At 40.3% G+C, this 23,668-nt stretch overlaps 1 protein-coding gene across 1 annotated transcript in view; it reads right to left on the bottom strand.

Moving 5' to 3' along the window:
- The window catches only part of LOC311086316 (cadherin-2), a 96,182-nt gene that overhangs the window by 20,794 nt on the left and 51,720 nt on the right, over positions 1 to 23,668 (bottom strand). Inside the window, exons 9-12 of the mRNA XM_084119130.1 lie at positions 22,089 to 22,274; positions 17,291 to 17,544; positions 16,888 to 17,030; positions 11,835 to 12,068 (exon numbers count right to left, since the gene is read on the bottom strand). Of these exons, the coding sequence (XP_083975256.1) occupies positions 11,835 to 12,068; positions 16,888 to 17,030; positions 17,291 to 17,544; positions 22,089 to 22,274 (817 nt within the window). The remainder of the gene's footprint in view (positions 1 to 11,834; positions 12,069 to 16,887; positions 17,031 to 17,290; positions 17,545 to 22,088; positions 22,275 to 23,668) is intronic.

Below are 23,668 nucleotides of genomic sequence, written 5' to 3'. Positions count from 1 at the left end.
AGTTTTACTCTCTAGACTAGAGCAATTCAATTATCTTGTTCCCCCTTTTTTGTTACATATTTTGCTAAAATGTGCCTAATAATATTTCTATAGGCTAATTAAATAATATCGGCATTATAATTTTTTTTTTCATTAGGCTATTTTTGGTGCCCCCTCAGCACTTGGTGCCCTACGCACAGCGCGTGATGCGCGTGGTGGGAGCGGCGGCGCTGATCATCGCTGCCGGGGTCTTGTCCATCTCTCACCATTCCTCCACTGCCTGCCATCACCATCCCTTTGCCATTTCCTGTCGCCATCTCCACGCCCTCCTCCTAAGCCTCCGCCTTCACCTCTTTAAGCCGTGAGGTCACGCCATGAGGGGGGGAGAACTGTCACAATCCTCAGTCACCATACCAGTCACCTTGCACTAAATTTTCCAAAAACCCTTCTGGCTCACACTTGCACACACTCATCTAATCATCACACCTGTGTGTTATTTCATTATACCAATGCATTTCCCACTTTCCAAAACACCACCAGAATAGCTTTGGCAATATTCTAAACAAATAGAGTCCAAAAAGATTGAACTGTTATGCTTTCATTCATTTGTACTTTAACAGCTGGAATTGTGTAAGATGTTGCATTACAAACTGAGAATACTTATTTATCTGAATAAGTATGAAATGAATGTGTGTTGTTTACATCAGGTTTGAGGTTTCAAAACATAGTTATGAATGGATTTGGATGGATCATTGTGGCTTTTTTTTCACCCACTGCTACTGCATCCGGAGGTCCTTAGGAATTTTTATGGCAGTCACAAGCCAACATCCTAAGATTTAGTCTCTAGATGGGTGAAGGGCAGAAACTGCATGTGGACCAATCAGAAGTCCTGTCCTTCCCAGGCTTGGTACTAGAGTTCTTCTTCTTGTCTGGCTGTTGTCCTAGCATCTCTATCTGATGGCGTTGGACAGTTTGTTTGTGTTAGTCCACCAAGATCCAGTACGGACAGAGAGGGGCCCGACCATAAACTGGGCCCTGGAATGTGCTGTTGACTGCAATTATTAATAAGTGGTATGCTATACCATATATATATATATATGTATATCCGTATAATAGTCCTTTTAATAGTGATTAATAGTTTACACTTTAGATGGGGGGATGCAAAAGGTGTTGTAAATGATTTATTCATGCATTTACACATAATTTATAACAGGTGTTGAACACTTTGTAGTTTGTACTGCAGTGTAAGTGTTGACTAGTGAGGGTATAGACAGCTGTGCACCTGATGTGGAAGGTCAAACCGGTTCACATTAGCACTAGATCCCACACAGAACACAATTCTGTGCTGATGAGATAAAGGATTTAACATAACCCACTGAAATCACCTGACTGTAAGTGATTTATAAATGTTTATCCACTTCAAAACAAATAAATTACTCTTCTTAAAATTACTGCTTTAGCATACCTGCATGTTTGTGCTTTTGAACACAGACAAGCTTACAACTTAAATATACATCAATAAATTATATACTGATCATTTACTGATGGTTTATTCATCATTTGTTCATGTATAACCATTGTTTATTGAGATAATGATACTAAAACAATTTTGACAAATACTGCAATGATTTATAAGTGATAAATAATTTATCAGCTAATCAACCATCTACTATTGAACAGTTTGACTTATTTCATGATTTACATTTTTTTAAAGATTACAACACATTTGTAAATCATTAGCATACCACTTATTAATAATTTATAAACATATAGTCATGCTGTGTTAATGATTAGATCCTCATTAACTAATAATTTATAAATGACTTATAACTGAATTAACAAAACATTTATAAAATGTTAGTATACCACTTATTAACCATTTATGAATGTATTGTCATGTTTTGTAAATGATTAGTTCATCATTAACTAATAACTTCTGTTAATGTTATTATTAAGTGTTACTGCCTCTTTCACTAAAGACTATGCTAGCTTTTGGCATCAGTCGAGCGAGTTGGCGACTTGCAGGCTCTCTCAGTGGATGCATCTTGCCTCAAGTTTGGGCTTAATGACAGTAAAGTTGTCCTTAGTCATAGATCCTCTTCTTAATATCATTAATTCATCTTTGTCTCTAGGATACGCATGGGCGTCGGAAGAAAAAAAAAAGTGGGTGGGTCCTCCCCCAGAAAAATGTTACTGAGTAAATACCATTTCATGTAGGCTATTCTGGTGCCTTTTAATTAAAACAACCCAGGTGAAAAAGACGTACTATTAAATATATATAAAAATGTACTTGAGTATGTTTTTAGTACAATACAAATATACTTTAATGCATTTTTAATACATTTAACAGTACGTCTTTTTCACCTGGGAAGTAAACTAAACTCCACTTCACGTCGGGTGGTTCTTTGCCTCCAAGTCGTGCATTAAATGCACAGCTATCCGTGGATTATCCCGCTAATACCATGGTCATCTGCCGGCAATGACAATTTAAAGCTGTTATTGATGTTTGCAACGCAATATTTGACTGGAAAGGTACAACGGGCGGTTACTTTCGTCAGCTGCGGCTCGTTGAGAAATATAATGTAGCGATTCAGCGGAGTTTCATTTATTAGGGAATTCCTAATAATTGGATTTGACTGACAGCACTATGAAAAGACAAATGCGCTGAATCAGAGATGGTAAAAGTAAGTGGGTCCAATATCATTAGTCTTAAAAAGTGGGTGGGTCTTGTCCCACCCATATACAATGGTTCCGACGCCCATGAGGATACGTGCCAAAAAACTTTAAGCTGGCTATGATTAAACCGCTTCTTAAAAAAACGCAACTTGATCCTACAGAATTAGTCAATTACAGGCTGATCTCGAATCTACCTTTTCTGTCAAAGATGCTAGAAAAGGCAGTATCCTCACAACTGTGTTCCTATTTATAAAGAAATTATATCTGCGAGGATTTCCAGTCAGGATTTAGACCGTACCATAGTACTGAGACGGCTCTCATTAGAGTCACAAATGATTTGCTCTTATCATCCGATCGTGGTTGTGTCTCTCTATTAGTGTTACTCGATCTTAGTGCTGCATTTGATACTATCGACCACAACATTCTTTTAAATAGACTAGAACATTATGTTGGCATTAGTGGAATTGCATTAACATGGTTTAAATCATAATTATCTGACCGTTATCAGTTTGTAGCAGTAAATGAAGAGATGTCTCATCGATCACAAGTTCAGTATGGCGTACCACAAGGCTCAGTACTAGGACCGCTGCTGTTCACTCTGTACATGCTACCCTCACACACACACACACACACACACTCTGTACATGCTACCCTCACACACACACACACACACACACACACTCTGTACATGCTACCCTCACACACACACACACACACACACACACACACACACACACACACTCTGTACATGCTACCCTCACACACACACACACACTCTGTACATGCTACCCTCACACACACACACACACACTCTGTACATGCTACCATTAGGAGATATCATTAGGAAACATGGCATTAGCTTTCACTGTTATGCCGACGATACTCAGCTCTATATTTCTTCAAAACCTAACGAAACTTACCAATTCACAAAATTAACGTAATGCATAGCTGATATAAACAATTGGATGACTAGTAATTTCCTACTTCTAAATTCTGAAAAAACAGAGATTCTAATTATTGGACAAAAAACTTCCTCACGTAATAATCTAGAATACTGTCTAACACTCGATGGCTGCTCTGTTAAGTCTTTGTCGTCGGTTAGGAACCTGTGTGTGTGTGTGTGTGTGTGTGTGTGTGCTCTTTGATACCAATCTTTCATTTGAAAGTCACGTGTTTAGTATCTGTAAAACCGCATTTTTCCATCTTAAAAATATATCTAAATTACGCCATATGCTCTTATTGACAAATGCAGAACAATTAGTTAATGTGTTCATGAGCTCAAGGCTAGATTATTGTAATGCTCTATTGGGTGGTTGCCCTGCACGCTTAATAAACAAACTACAGCTGGTCCAAAACGCAGCAGCTCGAGTTCTTACCAGAACCAGGAAGTATGACCATATTAGCCCAGTTCTGTCAACACTGCATTGGCTGCCTATTAAACATCGCATAAATTTTAAAATATTGCTGATTACTTACAAAGCACTAAATGGTTTAGCTCCGCAGTACTTGAGCGAGCTCTTAACGCATTATAGTCCTTCACGTCTATTGCGATCTCAAAATTCCGGCCAGTTGATATGGTATGGTATGGTATACTTTATTGTCCCAATGGGAAATTTGTTTTAGGCTCACAAATACAACCACTGCATCGCCACACATATAAAACACACACAATACATAAACAGAGAAGAGAGATACACATTTACACACAAGTAATTGACCTCACGCTACTGTATACACTGAAGTGATTTACATCCTGCCACTCAATACACTGGAAAGTGGTTGGCATCACCCCACTCTATACACTATAAAATAATAGGAATCACTCCACTCAACACCGGAAAGTAATTGGCATCACGCCGCTCTATACACTGAAAGTGATTTGCATCACCCCACTCTATACACTGTAAAGTAATTAGAATCACTCCCCTCTATACACTGGAAAATAATTGGCGTCACGCCGCTCTATACACTGGAAAGTGAATAGCATCACCCCACTCTATACACTGCACACTGTAAAGTAATAGGCATCACGCCACTCTGTACACTTGAGAGAGGAGAAAAAAAAACCAAAAAAAAAACCAAACCCTTAGAATAATTATTTCTACTTTATATTATTTAATAACTTAACAGCTGAAGGGATGAATGAGTTCTTGAACCGGTTTAGTCTACAGCTAGGCATTCTTAATCTTCTCCCCGATGGCAACATTACAAACTCAGAGTGCAGGGCATGTGTTGTATCATGCAGAATCTTATTTGCCTCCCTCAATGTAGATTTTTCATATAGGGTCTGGAGATAAAGAGGTTCTGTTCTGCCCATGATCCTCATGGCCATGCGAACAAAACGACCAAGCCTAGATTTCAGATGTACTGTTAAATTACCGTACCAAAGATGTATTCCGTAACTGATCACATTCTCCAATACAGCCTGATAAAATAACATCATAATCTTACTACTAACACCATAAAGTCTAAGCCTTCTCAAAAAATACAGTCTTTGTTGTAACCGAGTGCACAAAGTATCTATATGAACCTGCCATGTAAGAGAACAGTCAACGTAAACATCAAGATATTTATATGAGGACACTTGTACAATAGGAACATCATGAATATGTATAGGGCTATGGTTTCCGATTGACTTAGGATCAAATATCATCTCCTCAGTTTTCTTCACATTTACAATCAGGTGGTTGGCATCACACCACTCTATAAACTGATCAATCTCAGAGCCGTAAGACAAAATGTCTTGATCTTTATATAATAAGCTCACAATCGCAGTATCATCACTAAATTTCACAATATAGTTGTTACTATTATTCCTCACACAACTGTTTGTATACAATGTGAAGAGAACTGGGGAGCTTACACACCCTTGCGGGGCTCCTGTACTAATGTCATGAGAGTTGGAGATCTTCCCATTCACCTTGACCTGTTGGGTTCTATTCGTTAAAAAAGAAAAATACCATTTAATAATACAAGGATTTACATCCATCTGTTTTAATTTCTCCAAAAATAAATACGGTTGCAAAGTATTAAAAGCTGAACTAAAATCAATAAAAAGTAGGCGTGCATATGCTTTTGAATCGTCCAGATGTTTAGATACTAGATGGGTGATACTTCCTACTGCATCATCCGTACTCCTGCCCTGTCTGTACGCAAACTGCCATGGATCTAGTTTTGACTTTACTTCACTTTTCAATAAGGACACAATGTACTTCTCGAAGCATTTCATTATTATTGATGTCAATGCTGCAGGTCTAAAATCATTGTTCTCGGACGGATGTGACTTTTTTGGAATTGGAATAATCACAGCTTTTTTCCAGAGCGCAGGAACTATATGAGAATCCAATGAACGCTGAAAGAGTGTACACCACACTGGAGTAAGTTCTGCAGCACAGGTTTTCAAAAGCTGTGAAGAGATCCCATCAGGTCCCTTGGATTTCTTTGTGCATAACTGCTGAAACAGTAATTCCACCTTACAACTGTCTACCTGCAGTCTAGTGCCCGTATCATCCGGCAGAGAACCTATCACAGATCTGCATTTATCAGAGAAATCATGAGTTTGAAACCGCAGATAAAAATTATTAAGTTCGTTAGCTTTCTGTAAATTGTCACTTGTACTTATAGGTGGTCTATTTGGTGCCATATTAGTAACAGCTTTCATTGTATCCCACATTTTTTTCGAATTTGAAGTGGAGAAATGACGCTCAATAACATCTTTCTGTCATCCCCTTGCTTCTTTTAAATGATGATTAAGCTCTTTTTGTATTAATTTCAACCCAGCAAGATCATGGTTCTTAAACGCAGCCTTTTTCCTGTTAATGCAATTCTTAATTTCTTTAGTTATATAAGGTTTGTTGTTTGAATATAACATTCTTTTTAGTGAGTACATTGTCCACACAAAAATGTATATATTCCGTTATTGTCTCAGTAGTCGTATCAATGTCCAGATCATTAAAAACATTCCAATCCGTACAGAGGAAACAACCTTTGAGTCTCTCAGTGGCGTCGTCCGACCATATAGTTACTTCCTTCATACATGGTTTACTACGTTTGAGCATAGTCCTGTATGTAGGAATTAGATGGATAGTATTGTGATCGGAGTTAGCCAGCGGTGGTTTCGCTCTGGCTTCATAAGCCTTTTTAATGTTACCATAGCACTTGTCAAGGGTTCTGTCCTTTCTCGTCCCACATTTTATATATTGTTCGAAACCAGGCAAAAACAGTTCAAGCTTGCACTGATTAAAATCACCTAAAATGAATACGGGAGCCTCAGGAGAGCACTGTAGTTGTTGGTGAGCACAATACGCTATACACTCTGCTGCTCTTGCTGCGTTTCCACTAGGAGGGACGTAGGCCGCACAAACAACGACACTACCAAACTCCCTCGGTAGATAAAAAGGTCTCATTTTCAAGCACAGAACTTCAGCATCAGGACAGCAGATTGAGTCTTTAATTGTGTACTGTTTACACCAAGCATTACTCACATACACAGCCAGACCGCCGCCTCTGATCTTCCCTGACTGTGAAGTCCTGTCTGCCCGTACCAGCGAAAATCCTTCCAGCTCCAGAGCAGCGTCTGGGACATCGCGGTGCAGCCATGTTTCCGTAAACACCATCAAACTTGAAGTGCGATATTCAAAACATGCTTTGGAGTTAGCTCGAAGTTCCTCCATTTTACCATGCAGTGATCTGGCATTGCACAGTAACATCGATGGTAAAGGTGGTCTATTTCCTCGTCGTCGAAGACGCTGCCGTATTCTGCCTCGTTGGCCTCGTCTCCTATGCCTTCTATTGCGCACAGATGACGACCTCACGCAAACAGGCAGGTTCAAAGGAGGTGGCCCAACATGGCGTAGCGCTAGCAATGCGTCTCTGGTGTAGCTGATTGACGTCCATGTCGTCACACCTGTATGTAGTGTTTGGCACCGTGCAAGATATCCCAATACAGCGGCTACTAGACACAGCTGAACGAACATTGTCATACGGATATCGGCGTTAGAACAATAACGTTAAAATTAAAATAAAAAGCTAAAAAACGGATAAGAAAAGAACAAACAACAGACGAATGCAGTAGAGCAAGAGCCCGGGTCGCAAGCAGAGCAGCGCCACCGGAAGTTCGGGTTACAAAGAGTTACAAAGCTCTTGGAACAGTCTGATAATACCTAGAATATCTAAATCGACTGCTGGCGGTAGATCCTTCTCCTATTTAGCACCAAAACTCTGGAATAGTCTTCCTACCATTGTCCGGGAAGCAGACACACTCTGTCAGTTCAAAGCTAGATTAAAGACACATCTCTATGGCCTAGCATTCACATAATACATTATAGACTTCTATAATTCAATATTAGGCTGCATAGATTAGGTCAGCTGGAACCGGGAACACTTCCCATAAATCCTGATGTACTCGTTACATCATAAGAAGAATGGCATCTACGCTAATCTTAGTGTCTTTGTTTATCCCGAGGTTTTCCCGCAGCCTGCCGGATCCAGGCCGTATCCAGATCTGACGAAGGACCTTGGCCTGGACCCGATGTCAACGCAGTGCTGAAGTGCCAACTAGTCTCTCCCTATGGAGGATCCCTTTACCACTCTACAGATAAAGCGTCGTCGGGAAAACGCAATTTGCGTACCTACCCCGAATTGATAAAATAATATAAAATTCTGTATCAAAATTATAAGGAAAGACCCGTACTTTATTTAGGCTTGGTTTGTAGGGAATTACAAACCTGCGCACATATATTCAAACGCACACAACTATAGAACCAATTCTTAATGCGCATGTGAACGCCATCAGCGTTTCTCACAGGTTCGCGTTTAAAGTCTGTGTAGAGAGAATGGTGTCGTCTTAGCGGCCCCTAATTTAATAACAAATGATTGTTGCGATGGAAGCGAATCAATCAAAACTAACTTTAGCTGGAAAATAACTTTATTAAAGAACCGCTATAAAGCCAAACCAATCTTACCTTAAATTATGTTTATCTCTGTAAAGCTGCTTTGAAACAATCTACATTGTTAAAAGCGCTATATAAATGAAGATGACTTGACTTGACTTAGTCGAAGAAGAGCCTATGTGCCTAAGGTGCTTTCCACACCCTTCAGAGCACAAGCTATAGCGGTCTCTGCTCTCCCTTATGCTGAGGATGAGCAGGCGCCACAGCCACTCTGCCCGGCCCAGGCCCTTGGGGTGTACCATGAGTGCTCTAGCCAGTTCCCGCAGTCAGAGCAGAGACGCTCTCATTGGAAACTAGATGCGATTGCGCTGGCGTACAAGTCCTTAGGATTGCAATTCCCTATAGGTGGTTTGCAGTCACGTGATTGTGATGACGCGCGAAATTCAAATGGAGGGCAGGAAGTGAAGAGCGGAATGGACGAGATGGAGGAAAGTCTGTACTGTACTACTTTAGACGCTATTACAAGAGAAAGTATAAACAAAAAATCTAAATACATGTTGGATGTGATCCTTGCGTTATGAAGAGGAGTGATTTTTCAATTGAATTGAAAGATTTGCCTGTCATCGAGGTGGTAGATATCAGCAACTAACTTGTCTTACAGACATCCTTCTACTCAAGACAACAAATTAAAGCATACAAAAGTATGGAGGCATACAACTTTTTTGTAAGTGGTTGGGTCCATGATCTCGGTACCAAGATGCTCCACAATGACTGTCGTTTGGTTTTCGCCCGGGTGAATGACATTTCTTTTTTGTCCTGTGGATTAATCCGTAACGTTAACCCTAACAACCATTCGACGCTGCGGCGCTTCTCGACGTTACTTTTACAGCTGTTTACTTTACGTTATTAGGTTAACCACTCTCAAAGGTCCACCGAAACACCACTAAAGCACTGAAGTAGCTTTGCTAACGTTACGTGTTTGTCTTCAGTTACAGGGGTAACTTACAAACTCAAAGAAAAGAAGAAAAAATTACTTTGACTTTACAAAGTTCGGAAACTGATACGTTACACAAACATAGCCACATAAGTTGTATTAACTCACCTTTGATGAAGTGATCACTGCACACACAGGCATTTTCCGATTCGGCTCCTCCCGACCGCAGACGTAGGTTTGCAAGCCATTTTTCCGGCGTTTTTCGGTCAATTTCTTGCATTTTTCCGCCTTATGAACAACAACTTTTGGTACACAATAAAAACTCCTCACGGTTTCTCGGTTTGATCGATTTGAGCAACCATAAACAATGCAAAATATAGGCATTTTGAGTTTGTTATAGTGCTTCCTAAATGTAGAAAATCCCTTCCTGCCCTCCATCTGCATTTCGCGCCATGGCAACGCAGTAACGTGACGTCATATGCATTCTACCATTAGAGTTAGATGTATAAAATTGAATAAATGGCTGTCAATAGAATTAAGTAACTGGGACTGAACTCATGATTTCTTGACCAGTTTATTACATATCAAATTCATAACAACTTATTTATTTTGTCATTATTTTATTATATTTTTAAAATATACCAGCACCCCCTTTGCAGCCCCAGAACCCAATTTAAAAAATCCTTGTGCGGTAACTGTTTTATAATAATCAATATCAATATAATAATTAACATTAATTGCGTTGGAGAGAGGTGACTTTTCTCCTCCCAAAAGTCTCAAAGATTAGAAACATCACAAGCTTTGATGAACTTTCAAATATTAAAATATAAAATGCATAGCAATCAAGTCAGATGGACATTAACTGAAAAAAAAATTAACTACATTTACATTTTACATTTACATTTAGTCATTTGGCAGACGCTTTTATCCAAAGCGACTTACAAAGCAGGACTAGATTAAGCGAATCATCATGAAGAGGCAAAAACCAAAGCTACGCAAGGAGTGCTCAAGATACAAAGTTCAGGCATTATTCAGAGTAGCATAAGCCCGATAAGTGAGGTTTTTAGAGGGAAAGGGGAGGGTTTTTTTAACTGTGCAATATGCCTAAAAAAGATTGTGGAATCTACTGAAGGTGTGTTGTGATTAGGGATGGGAATTGATAAGAATTTAACGATTCCGATTCCATTATTGATATTGCTTATCGATCCGATTCCTTATCGATTCTCTTATCGATTCTTATTGGGTGAGGGAATAAGTACAAATTTGTTTGTATTAACTCGCTTTAATATCTGATCAGAAGACACAGCACAGAGTATACACAAATTATGTGTAGCAACCTCAGAACAAACCTAAAAGTAGGTGAGCTACTTCTCAAAGTAAAGTCCAGGGACCTATAGCCTAGGGCAGTGTTTCTCAACCTGTGTGCCTTGAAAGATTATCAAGAAGAGTGCCTTAGGATTAGGAAATTGACAATTTTCACATTCATTGGTCCGGACAAAAAAATAAATAAAACTGCCATTTATGTGCCATAAAAACTAAAAACACAGACTGAAAACAGTTTAGGAAGAGCTTGTGTCTTTTGGAATATTAACAGTGCTCATTTGGATTAGGCTATTGAGTTACTAAAACAATCTTTGTCAAATAATACACGGGTTTTCTTCACATTTTGAACGATTTTGTTTTCATTTGTTTAATTTCAAGATCTGATGTGACTTATCCATTGTTGTTTTTACAGCTACAAAGCTGGGAGCACTAAATGATATTCAGGCACATTATACACGCTTTTAACATTAAATAAAGCACAAAAATAGTACCTGATATTATCATTGCCACACTTTGAGATTGTTGTTCCAGCGCGACGTCGCAGTAAAATAGGATCCGTTTCAAATAGAATCGTCGCGTGTCGCGGCTGGTTAAACTTTGATCAACATGGAAAATTATACTTTTTATCGCGTGTCGCGCCGTCGCGTCGCATGTAGTTAGGACGCGGTCAGAGCGCTTCTGCCTCGATGCCATGTTTGCTCATAGTGTTTGCTACGTTCTGAACCAAAACAACGCAGCACGTGTGTGACGTCGTGTCACATTTGAACGAGCGGAACCGATAAGCGGAATCGTTAAGCAGGCATGCTAACGGTTCCAAGGAATCGATTCACTGGGCACCGGTTCTGAAGAAGAACCGGTTCTCGGTTCCCATCCCTAGTTGTGATACATCGTGTGCTTCCAGTGTAGACGGCTAATGACCACTGTAATGAAAATCTAATTGCTCATGTATGGTGTAGACAGTTCAGGAGGCCGATGAGAGATGTTGTTTTCTGCATATTTCTGTGTGTGTGTGTGTGTGTGTATTTTCTCACCACTGAGATGCGTGATTGTCCAGTTCTTCCTAACATCAATAGGTTGTAAGGGCAGCTCAAAGGAGAAGGGTCCAGTGTTGGGTTCAATGTCTGCATCCAACGCTGTGATGTTAATGCCGTTGTTCTCAGGTTTTTCACACATCACCGTCTCTGGTGGGAAAACCTCAGGAGCATTATCATTGACATCCAGAAGAAGGATTTGCAGAGTACCGGTGCTGCTGGCCGGAGGAATCCCTGGAGACCAAACAGACTCATTACTGTTATGCTCCCTTCCTGGGACACTATCCCAGCGTGCTACAAGAGGACTCCCTCTCCTGAACATTAAACACACCTGTTTCTAATCTGTTCATCAATCAGAGACTATTTAAGCACTGCAGTGCAACTGTCACAAGATGAAGATGAGGATGAAGGATGAAGACAAGATCAAATTACATTTTACATTTACGCATTTGGCAGACGCTTTTATCCAAAGCGACTTACATTGCATTCAAGGTACACATTTTTACATTGTGTCAGTTCTTGCTTTCCCTGGGAATCGAACCCATGACCTTGGCGTTGCTAGCGCCAACGCTCTACTGTTTGAGCTACAAGAAAGCCTGTAATTATCAACGCAGTTTAATAAAACTAAAGACGAACTGGTGTAATGGTGTGTAATGCTAACAAACATACACAAACAGTGACCAACACTGAAGACTGCAAACAGAGGAAGTAAATACACAGAGATAACGAACTAAATGATGAGCAGCTGTGGTTGAGGATTAGTGTCCATGGTGACTGATGAGTGGCGGGAAAATAGAACAAAGGAAACATGTGACTGAAGACAAACAAACTAAAAGTCCATGAAGGTGACACTAAAGGCGGGCATACACTGTGCGATGTCTGTGCGATTTCAGCAAGGAACCTACTCACACTGAACGAGTAGATCGCATGCGACGTAAAGCCAAAGCTCAGGATTTCTGTGCTCACACTATACGGTCCGAACGTCGAGCTGCGACTGCTCACACTATACGTGTGAAATATGCGCGAATCAGCGCGATAAACCCTCGTGCCGGGTTGCGGCTATAGATGATATCATGTAGGCCTATCCAGAGATATTGTCAAAACAAGCATCAGCTATCAAAAACAAGATGATTTAGCATTTCCAATTTATGTATTAAATTATTATTAGTATTATTGTATATTATTATTATTATTATTATGGAAGGCCTAGGCTACTTTTATTATTAAAGTGATAGGCTGTTAAATTGCCACGCAATAATTTCATAGCGCATCACCGCAAAACCAACGGGCTGTGAGGATAATAAAATATTACATAGACGCTTACTCCCCATTGAAAATTGTCTAAAACTTTAGGTCGATTACAATGAATTATAGGCATATAATTAATTATTAACCGTCTATAATATGTCCGAACACTGCAATAATTAATCAATGAAAATTAAAAACTGCTTTATTTCAAAAACATTGTTTAACAAATTAATAAAATAGGCAAAGTGTACATCGCAGGTGGCTTGGAAGAAGTGGGTAATGGTTAATCCATTTTGCAACACAAACTGGAGGTAAGCAACAGTAATTTGTACTACAGAACTTAAAGATCTCCCTTTTTTTGTTTTTTTTTTTTGTTTTTTTTTTTTTGCTGCAGATGAAACTGTTTTTGCACAGGGGCAGTGAGGGGAAAAACACTGAGTTTAGGGCGATCGGTTCGTATCTCTGCTTCAACTGTGCGATATAGTCACGAGGAGCGACCAACATTTCTAACATGCCAGAAATTCATCCGACCATCAGATTGCCGGTCGGGAGAGGTTTATCGCCTCTCGTTTCCCCCTGTACACTGCACGAACACTGAGCGACAAACGACGCACGACAAAGCTGAAAATCGTCCCGACCCGAAAAAGAGTCGCACGAGTCAGAATTCGGCTCAAAATCGGACGAAAATCGCAGTGTATACCTGCCTTTACTGAACATACGTGACAGCAACATGTGTTTGCCATTGGTGACATCTCTGAACAGTTTTCCTGTGTTATTGCATTCTCGTCTATGATCTTGCTTGCCTTGTTTTAATGGATTATTTGCCTCACAACTTTAGTTTGGATGCCTGGTTTTAAAATGTTTACCTGTGTTTTGACCCTGCATGTTCTACACGTTTCGGATTTATCATTTTGGGCTGATTCTCTATGTATGACCCTGCCTGCTTTACAAGGTTTGGATTTACTGTTGTGGACCGATTCTCTGTGTATGATCTGGCTTGTTATAACACCACCAGGATTTATGTCTGGTGCCTTGTCACAATACATAGAACAGAAATATAGAAAACCTGTCAGCGATTGCAGACTTGTTACTGGCAACAAAGTCATGATAAAACGTCATCACGGTGCACGGCACGGCTGTGAACCACGTCCAGTCGGCCCAAATCATTTTGTTTATGGTTTCTTTTATTTATTTATTTTTTTTGAGCGGAGGAAATGTTATTCTGCACGGCTGAAGGTATGCATATGTGGATTATTGCTTTTTTTGTCATGGGGGGTATGGCTGCAAACACAGCAGACATGTGGTGAGGTCGATGTGGATTGGCATGTTGGGTCATTTGTCCTGCTATTGTGTACAGCTGTCAGGAAACGTGAATGGAGGACTCAAAAGCAGAGTGTTCGTGCAACACAACATCCAAAGTGTAGTGACACACACACAGAAGAAATTAATGTGTGAGAGCTTCAGAGCCACCCGTACAGACACCTGCGGACACAGGCAGTGGTCACCACCACAGGTACAATGCCCAACAGGACGAGAAACAAGCAAAGAGAACAGCAAGAGCACAGCGAGCTGTCGAACTCCTCGTCTAGGAGTCCTGGACACAGCAGCAAAACAGAGATAAAACACAAAAACACACAGCATAGAACCCACAGAACATGAGACGAGGCACAGAAAAATCTACTGACAATAAGGGGCAGACACAGAAGAGAATATAAGGGAACGAGCGGCAGGTGAGGGCAGTCAGCATGTGATCTGCACACACCCTACAGAAAGTGACAGGACAACACAGACAACAGGGAAGGCCGGTGAACTGTGAACCCTGAACTGTGACAGTATCCCATTTAATGGGATGGTTCATTAAATTTGGGTCCCAGTTTATGTGAGGGAAGTTTAAGAGTAATGTCCTGGGAAGATAGCCAGACCTTCTGTCCGCACACGTAAAGTGGGGGCTTAGCACAGTGATGGTCCGCCGACGCCTTGGTCCTGTCACCAGTCCTAGTGAGTGCTTCTTTGGCGATCCTCCACATATGGAGGCATTTCTGAATAAACGAGTGCATGGATGGAACAACGGCGTTGGATTCTTGGGAGGAGAATAATGGTGGCTGGTAGCCTAAACAGCACTGGAAGGGAGACAAATCCATAGACGAGACCAGGAGGGAATTATGTGCATTCTTGACCATGGTTAATATGAAACTCCAAGACGACGGTTCAGTAGATGCCGCACAGAAAATGACCCTCTCCAAATCCTGGTTAGCACACTCAGCCTGACTGTCAGTCAGCGGGTGATACCCGGAGGAGAGACTCGCAGTCACCCTCAGCTGTCGACAGAACTCTGCCCAAAACTTAGACACAAATTGGGGACCCCTGTCAGAGACCACATTCACCGGGAGGCCATGAATACAGAACACGTGATCTAAGACAACAGTTGCTGTCTCCCTCGCTGAAGGCAGTTTGGGAAAATAAAATGGGCTGCCTTCGAGAACCTGTCCACCACAGTGAGGACTAGCGTGTTGCCGATAGACAGGGGTAGGCCTGTGATGAAGTCCAGCTATGTGTGACCAGGGCCTCGAGGGGACAAGCAGCGGCTGGAGTAGCCCTGCCAGGGGTCGACTGAAGCCTTTGCCCGCAGCACAAACCAGACAGGCCGACACAAACCGACAAGAGTTCCACACCATGGATGGCCACCAAAATTGCTGCTTGATTAAACTGCAAATACGAGTTGCTTCTGAGTGGCAAGCTAGTATGAATGAGTGGCCTCACTGTAGGATGCTAGTTCAGACCGATTCGGACACAAACAACAGGCTCTCAGGGCACCCCGCAGGAACCGTGACGTTGCGCAGTGCAGTGAGGACTAGCCAATCGGGAGGCAGAATGGTTACAGGGAGGATGGATCCAGGTTCAGCTTCAAAGATCCGCGAAAGTGTGTCGGCTTACCTGCGGTGCGGGAGGGTTGATCTGTAACTGATCGAGCAGTTCTGAGAGCTGGGTTAACTGGAGAGACAGCTCAGAGAAAGCACGGTGAGAGGCGTTGATTTCCTCTTGCTGCCTGAGGATTCGGTGAACGTCTGCTTCCTCTACTGAGTCCATGACTCGGCAATCAGCGCTAAATTGCCCAGGTCACAAGCTGCAGAAAGTGACAGGACAACACAGACAACAGGGAAGGCCATGAAGCACCCTGAACTGTGACAACAGCAGAGGAGCTTTGCTTGAAGTAAGACACTAGGTAACTCAAGACTTTGCAAAGGAGTGTGGCTTGTGTGTGATACTGGGACATTGTATTGACGCTGGTCAATAAAGAACAAAGAAGAAACAAATCTTGCTATTGATTTTGTTTTTTTGTGCTATTGATCGCGTTTTGTTGTACAATATGGCATATGTGCATGGTATAGTGCATAGATTCGCAAATTAACTTGATTCTGCCGCTACACTAAGATTATATGGGCACACAAACTTTTGAAATGATTTATTGATAATAGGTTTCCACGCAATTTCGATAAAGTCAACTAATTTGGGTTAGGGTTAGGGTTAGGGTTGTTTGGGACATTCCGGGACTGGAATTCATCCAGTGTATAGGCTCTCCCTATTCCCATGTCATCCACGACTACATCACATAGACAGAAATAAAGAAATACACAAACACAAGGGCTCACGGCCTTCCGAGTGTCTGAACTCACACTGTATATGGCCGCACTAAATGCAGCTTTTTATGGATTTCCTTTTTTCAGATTGTTGATTTTACTTTTCAAAAAAAGGAGCAAGAATAAAAGAAAACAAATATAATTATTTTCTCAGACAGAAAACATACCGCTGTCAGTGACAAGGAACATAGCCGTGTAGATATTGTCTTGCACAAATGGAGACTCTCTGTCTAAAACACCAATGGTTGTGATGTGTCCATACATGGGATCAATTCTCAGCCAGTTTGCAGGGTCAGACAGCGTGCTGTACCTAAGGAGAGAGGTACAATGTTAAGACATACTAAAAGATTTAGATAAAATATATATATTTATTCTGTTCATTTTTTTGCTCCTTGAATCTGGTCGAAGAGCTTTTGGAACAGCACAGCTATAACATACCCAAGTATCTCTTGGAGGAGGTGTAAAGTTCTTGATGGCCTCCTTGATTTTAACTCTACTCTGTGGCTCATCCTCAAACACATGTGTGCCTTCTGCTCTGATTAATATGTTCAGGACAGATGTTTGCGTCACCTGAGGCTCTGCTGCATGAAGCGGTCTGGATCCTGAGCAGTAAAGGTGGCGATCGCAGACTCGGCCTGCAAGCCCTCCTGCAGCTCCAGCAGCTTAGGGTTGGGCTGGAAATAAGGGCTCTCATTGACATCTGTGACGCGGATGGAGACGGTGGCTGTGGACTGACGGGGGACACGGATGCCTTTTTCTAGAGGAATCTCATTTGCTGCCACCACTGTCAGCACGAACGACCTGTTGATCTCGTAGTCAATGGGCTGAAACAAAGAAGGAATTATTATTATTTGTTAAATGAATCTACATAAAATGAATTCAAACCGGTAATGTACTCTGTGTTAATGTAAAATTCTGAATATTCTATTCTATTTTATTCTTTCCACAGTTCTCACACTTCTGTGAGTTCATTTCTAATCGTTGGTGACGTGACACTCCTGCCATGTTTTTGAACATTGTATCTGAGCACATGGTTTGTGTAATTCCTGATCATGTGCTCTTGTTCTTAAGCCAGGGGTCGTCAACTTATGGAACGGAGGGCTAAAACCACTGGCACATCAGCAAAAGTGAGAAAGGTTTATGTATTTCACATTTGTTGCATGGATGGAGCAAGAACATAATGTAAGTGTCTAAAATGCCCTCTTAATACAATATATACATTATACCTACATTAACCCTGTTCACTAAAATAACAAAGTAAGACTTGAGAAATTAGATAAATGCCAGGCAGTCTACTTGAGGAACGACCACTCCCTGAGAAGACAAAGGACCTTTCTGGAAATTAACATTTGAACTCTCTCTTGTGAATCTAGCACCATCATTCGAGACGCAAGTCTCACCTAAGCAATCCTAATCTACATTTCTTCCCCTCTTCCCCCATCCCTCGTGCTGAGATCACCAAAATTCACCCAAGAATCTATAATGTGAATAATTATCATACAATATTACACACGTTTGGTATTGTTTGAAATGTCTCAGTGCGACTGGTACAAATGTCTCATTCCCAAATGAGTAAAACAAAAGGTAATAAGGTTTTTAAGAGTTTGGAGATAACTGGCACACAAGGAGGGTTGGTCTCCAGACAAATGGTCTCCTACTCCCAAAAAGGTGTCAACTCTGAATGTAAATTCCCATTGTTAGCAGATGTTTCCATGTTAAAGAAGTTTCTGTCTATATAATGAAATGCAACTAGAGGATCGGGGCGATTCTGTAACCCAGATCAGCCCGTGATACGGAGAGTCGCCGAAACTCTCAGCATCATGTATTTCCTAATGTTGGGTTCGCATTTCTTCTCTTTATTCCAGAGATGTTTTGATGTTTTGTATTGATTATCTTTGAACTGATTATGAAATTGGCGTGATATATTTACCTGACATAATAAATTGTAACCATTGATTTTATTCTAACGGACTCTGCCATTATTTTCATTAAAGAGTTAAAAAGAATATTCAAACATTCGCTCACATTTAATGATGCACAGATATCATAAAAACCTTTTCATTTTTGGAGTCAGATGAAATAATGAGAAAATACATATGAGAAAATGTATTGAATTTAATCAAAAATACTTTGCCACGAGAAAAGACAGTAGCACGCAGAGACCTTCCCCGCTGACCGGACGCCTCCATTGGGCCGATTGAGCGCAGGCTTACAATAACCTTAACAACAACTCTGAAATAAGAGCTTGCGGTTTATCTGTCAATTAGATGTGTGTGCAAGTTGCTTAAGTTACTATAACAACAGTGAATCCCATCACATTTTCTTTCAGAATCATCATTAGCTAATAGAAACATAAAATAGCATTTTATTAAAGATAAAAGACCCGTAAGTCGGCAAGCTGAAATGTTCGGTATAAATAAATATAGTTATTAAGAATAATGAATTTCCATTTGAGATTTCCATCCTCACAATACTGCACTGGTTGCCAACACTCAACAGTTGGCTTGTGTTCTGCAAGTGAACATCGTCTTATGGTGCATCATCTCAAAGAGGCACAGAATCACTTTCACAGACCTTCACCATGACTGTTCCTGCTGGTGGAATGATCTGCCTAACTCAACCAGAGCTGCTGAGTCCGTAGCCACTTTCAAGAAACGGCTGAAGAAGCTTCTTTTTCATCAACAATTGATCTATTAATACTAACACTTTCTTTTCTCCTCTCTGTATGCGCATACTGTGTTAGATTACACTGGGAAGGGTCACAGCACTTGCATATTGTTGTCCTATTGTTAGTTTAACTGCTTCTATTGCTCTCCTCATTTGTAAATCAGGTTAGGGTTAGGGTTAAATGTAAATGTTTCTGATTCAGCATGTAGTCGGCCAAGCAAAAGACATTTCTGCATAAGGCTGACATGCAAATGAAAATATAATACAATTATAACTAAATGCTAAAACTCTTCAGTGGTCTTTTGTTTTGACAAATTATCAAAGAAATAAAAAAATAAAAAAATAAAAAATCACCTGCCTGCAAAAACTTGTTTCTTCTGTACAAATTACTTAAATGTAAAACATACTTAAGATATAAAACAGGGATTTTTTTGGCCAGAAAGTGATGAGTTTGGCACACCAATATTTGATCTACAATTAACAAGGAGATAAATATCAAAGATAAAAGAAAGGGTTTTTTTGGTAATTGCATTGAAACAACTGCTTGTAAACAAAATATATTTAGTTAACCTTCAAATACCAAAATTTATTAGAATATTTACTTCAAGCGGTGAGAAAATACATTGTGAATGTAACATATTTTGAACAACATAAATATATTTACTTGGAAAATGTATTAAAAAATGGCCAGAAATATATGAAGAAATATAAATATAAGTAAACTTGTAGAAAATATATTTATATAAATACATTTTACCTCTATACTATCAATATTCTGTTTTATTTTGAAATATATTTAAACAAATATATCTGTGAGCAGCAATTATTATTTTTATTATTTATTACAATTATTATTTAAGCACTTACGTAAAAAAGTTTTATGTTTTATTTAGCAAGCATGTAACCACTTAGATTATAGATGGAAAAGACCATTTACTGCCTATATAGACAATTTACCATAGGAAATATGTGCCTTTTAACAGTTAAAGTCCCACCTTTTGTCTAATCTCCATAAAAGTTTTTATGCTTCTTTAGAATCATATGGCACATATGCACACCTAATTTTGTGAAGTTCTACTTTGACCGGACCATTTTTCAGTCATTTAAATGTAATTTCGCATTGGAAATATAGCATATACTGTAGCATAATCTCCAATATTTAACAAACGATTCGATTGACAGCGTTGGTCCTAGAGACAAAGTTGCTCAGAGAGGAGTTCTACCATGCGGTATGAATGTTGTGGGAAAAACGCGATGGCTATCTTGAATTCCTCAAAGGCCTCTATGGCCGTGAGTCAAACAGGCCAGCGAGTTCTGTTCCGATCGGCCTCCGTTAATCTTGTCTGATAGCTGTTTTCAGATTCTGTTTTTTGAGATACGCAAATGTCCTCAAGGGCAGTATTGGCACCTTGGGCGAAGACACCACATGCCAATTTTCAACTCAATCAGACTTAGGGTTGCATAGTTATAGCCATTTTAAAGTTTTTTCCATGTCATAGCACTACCAAGTGGCCAGTCATGCATGCTTTTCACACAACCACAGAATGATGTCTTACATTTGCGTGCCGAGTTTGGTGAAAATATCTCATTCCGTTCATGAGTTATAGCCATTTTAGTAAAAGTGGCTCCTCCCACTTTCATAAGTTTTGCTGGCCCTTAGAGAATGTGAATTGAAATTTCAACTTTGTTTTAAATGTATTGACTACCAGACTCCAGAGAATCTTGCTGCACTGGTTTGGTTCCAATCGGGCCAAAAACCAAGGACTAGTTCGGAAAAGTATTTTTTTCAAAAACTTTTGAATCTGATGGTTTAGGAGTTATGAGCGATTTCCTACTTTTGACCGCTGTAGCGCCCCCGTCAGGCCGATCAGGTTGGTCTGCCCGATCACTTTTAGGGGAGAATGCTGATCCTTGGAAAATTTAACAATAACAATAGGGTTTCAATGATATGCGCTTAATAACTGAAAATAAATACATAGTTTTTGCTATATATAATTTTTGTTGATTTAAAGATCTCACATGCTGTTTGGATGGACATGATGTTTCTGAAGTAAAACATGATGATCAATTTAAGAATAATAAAAGTAGTCATTTGCACACTTTGTATGCCTGAATTGAATTATCATGAAAGCTCAAGAGCCCTATTTTAACGATCTGAAACGCAAGTACTTTTGTGGGCGGGTCTCGGCGCTGTTGCTATTATACCGGCGGGATAAATGACTCTTGCGCTCGACGCAAATCTAAAATGTGTTGGTCTGAAGTCGCTTCATTACTCATAGGTGTGGTTTGGGCATAACGTGAAATAAACCAATCAGAGCATCATCTCACATTTAAGAGCAGGCGCGCTTGTTCCATGGCGGATCGCTATTATAACGGCGGATTTGCCAGATTCGCGCCAGGAGCGGTCCACAATTAAAACAGCTGTAATGTAAAAACTAACCATAACCTTAACCTTAACATTTTTGCAATTAATCTGATATTTTGCAGGTCAATGCTTGTCTAAAATTTCTTTTTTTTTTAAAAATCATTGTGCACTAGAACTAAACTCGTAAATAGTATGAATGCTATGAATATTAATAACATCTCTTTAGCTTATCATTTGATCAGACTGATTTGAGTGATTGGTGTCATAATGGTTTATCTGCCACAAGTGTGTTCTTTGAAATGTTTGTAGTTGTGCTGAGTGCAGTATTTCCCTCACCTTGATGACCGTCAGCAGGCCTTCGTTAGAGACCGGGTCAGTGTGCGCAGAGAAATGAGCCGCGGGGTCGCCCGCTGTTATCCTGTAGATAGTGCTCCACGCTCCAGTGTTGGGCTGGTCTTTATCCGTCACCGTCAACTTCAACACATTAATGTTGACCTGGTTCTCTGGTACCTCGCCAAAAAACTTTATAACATAACACATGTATGTGACAGTTAAACAGAGGGCATGTCATGTTATCATTTACATGTCACATGCTAATACTGCATTGTTAGTTTGGCTCGATGGACCATATGTCTTCCTTTTCATTCAGCCAATATTTCTAAATTTGGCTTTAGTTTCATTATGATGTGCTTATGGTCTACTACTTTGTGATGAGTATGCATATTTGCATTGCTTTAACATCTCTCTGTAATTCTCACACACCAATTGGTTGATTACAAATTGCTTGCAGCAGCCATTGGCCAAATTCCTGTCTCAACCATTAGCCTACTCGAAGCATGAACGAGTGAATCGCGTGTACGGCATCATACAGTTGTTCAAGAGCAGCCAATGACAGCTATCCTGAGCCAAAACAGTCCACGCGTGATCTCGAAAAACTCATTCATGCTTTTGTATTTACAAGGCTAGATTACCGCAACTCACTACAACTGGTCCAAAATGCTGCTGCGAGGCTTTTGACAGGTACTCGTAAGAGAGACCACACCAGAGTCCTGCACGGGTCCGATTTTGTAAATCCGCACCCGCCCGTACCCGCAGTGCTTCAAACCGCATCCGACCCGTTATCCGTCAACAGCACCAATTAAAATCCGCACCCGAAATAAAATCAGTTTAGCCAATCACATTATAGACACACTTACAAAAATGTTTATTGCCAGGTCATACAGAAGTTATAACGACAATTAACACAAGGACAACTTCAGCCGAAGCTGTCAAAAGGCCGGTACATGCGGAACATGGCTAACGTTACCACAAAACTGAGTAACAGACGCGGCTACAACACTATATCTGCCACGCAATTTCTACATCTGACCATTTTGGGTTCAAACACTGCACACCACACATACTGAACAGTGTTAAATCTGAAAAATACTGTTCGATAGAACTGCTTTGTTACCACAGTTATCTGCGTGCTTCCTCAGCGATGAAGTTCCACAACTGCGGCTATCCAACACGAAAATGCAGCAAAGCCTTTCACAATATTGTTTTCTTCAGATAACTCCACATTTCTCCCACACACTGGACTTGATTTTTGATGACGTATTGTCGACAACTTTACAATCTCCACTTGCTATTCTTTTCTTCAGCTCCTCAGCATCATCTCGACGACTGCAGATCGCGCGCGCCGTTATGAGGGATTTTTAAAAGTGAAAGTAGCCTAGGGAACGTTATAGATCCTGGGAGGGCGTGGCGCGTCGGCACAAATAAACTGATGTGGATTTTAAATTATTTTATCAACTTGAAATACAGAAATATTTTTGTAGATGTGTTCCTAAAAATATGCATATATTTTTATGTTTGCACGTGATCGTTTTAAAGGAGACATATCATGCTTTTAAATTGTTCCTTTTTACATATAA

Source organism: Abramis brama (assembly GCF_963993115.1).
Source record: "Abramis brama genome assembly, chromosome: 7".
Taxonomy (NCBI): Eukaryota; Metazoa; Chordata; class Actinopteri; order Cypriniformes; family Leuciscidae; genus Abramis; species Abramis brama.
Note: the sequence above shows the minus strand (reverse complement) of the source record. Positions and strands in the feature narration are given on the sequence as shown.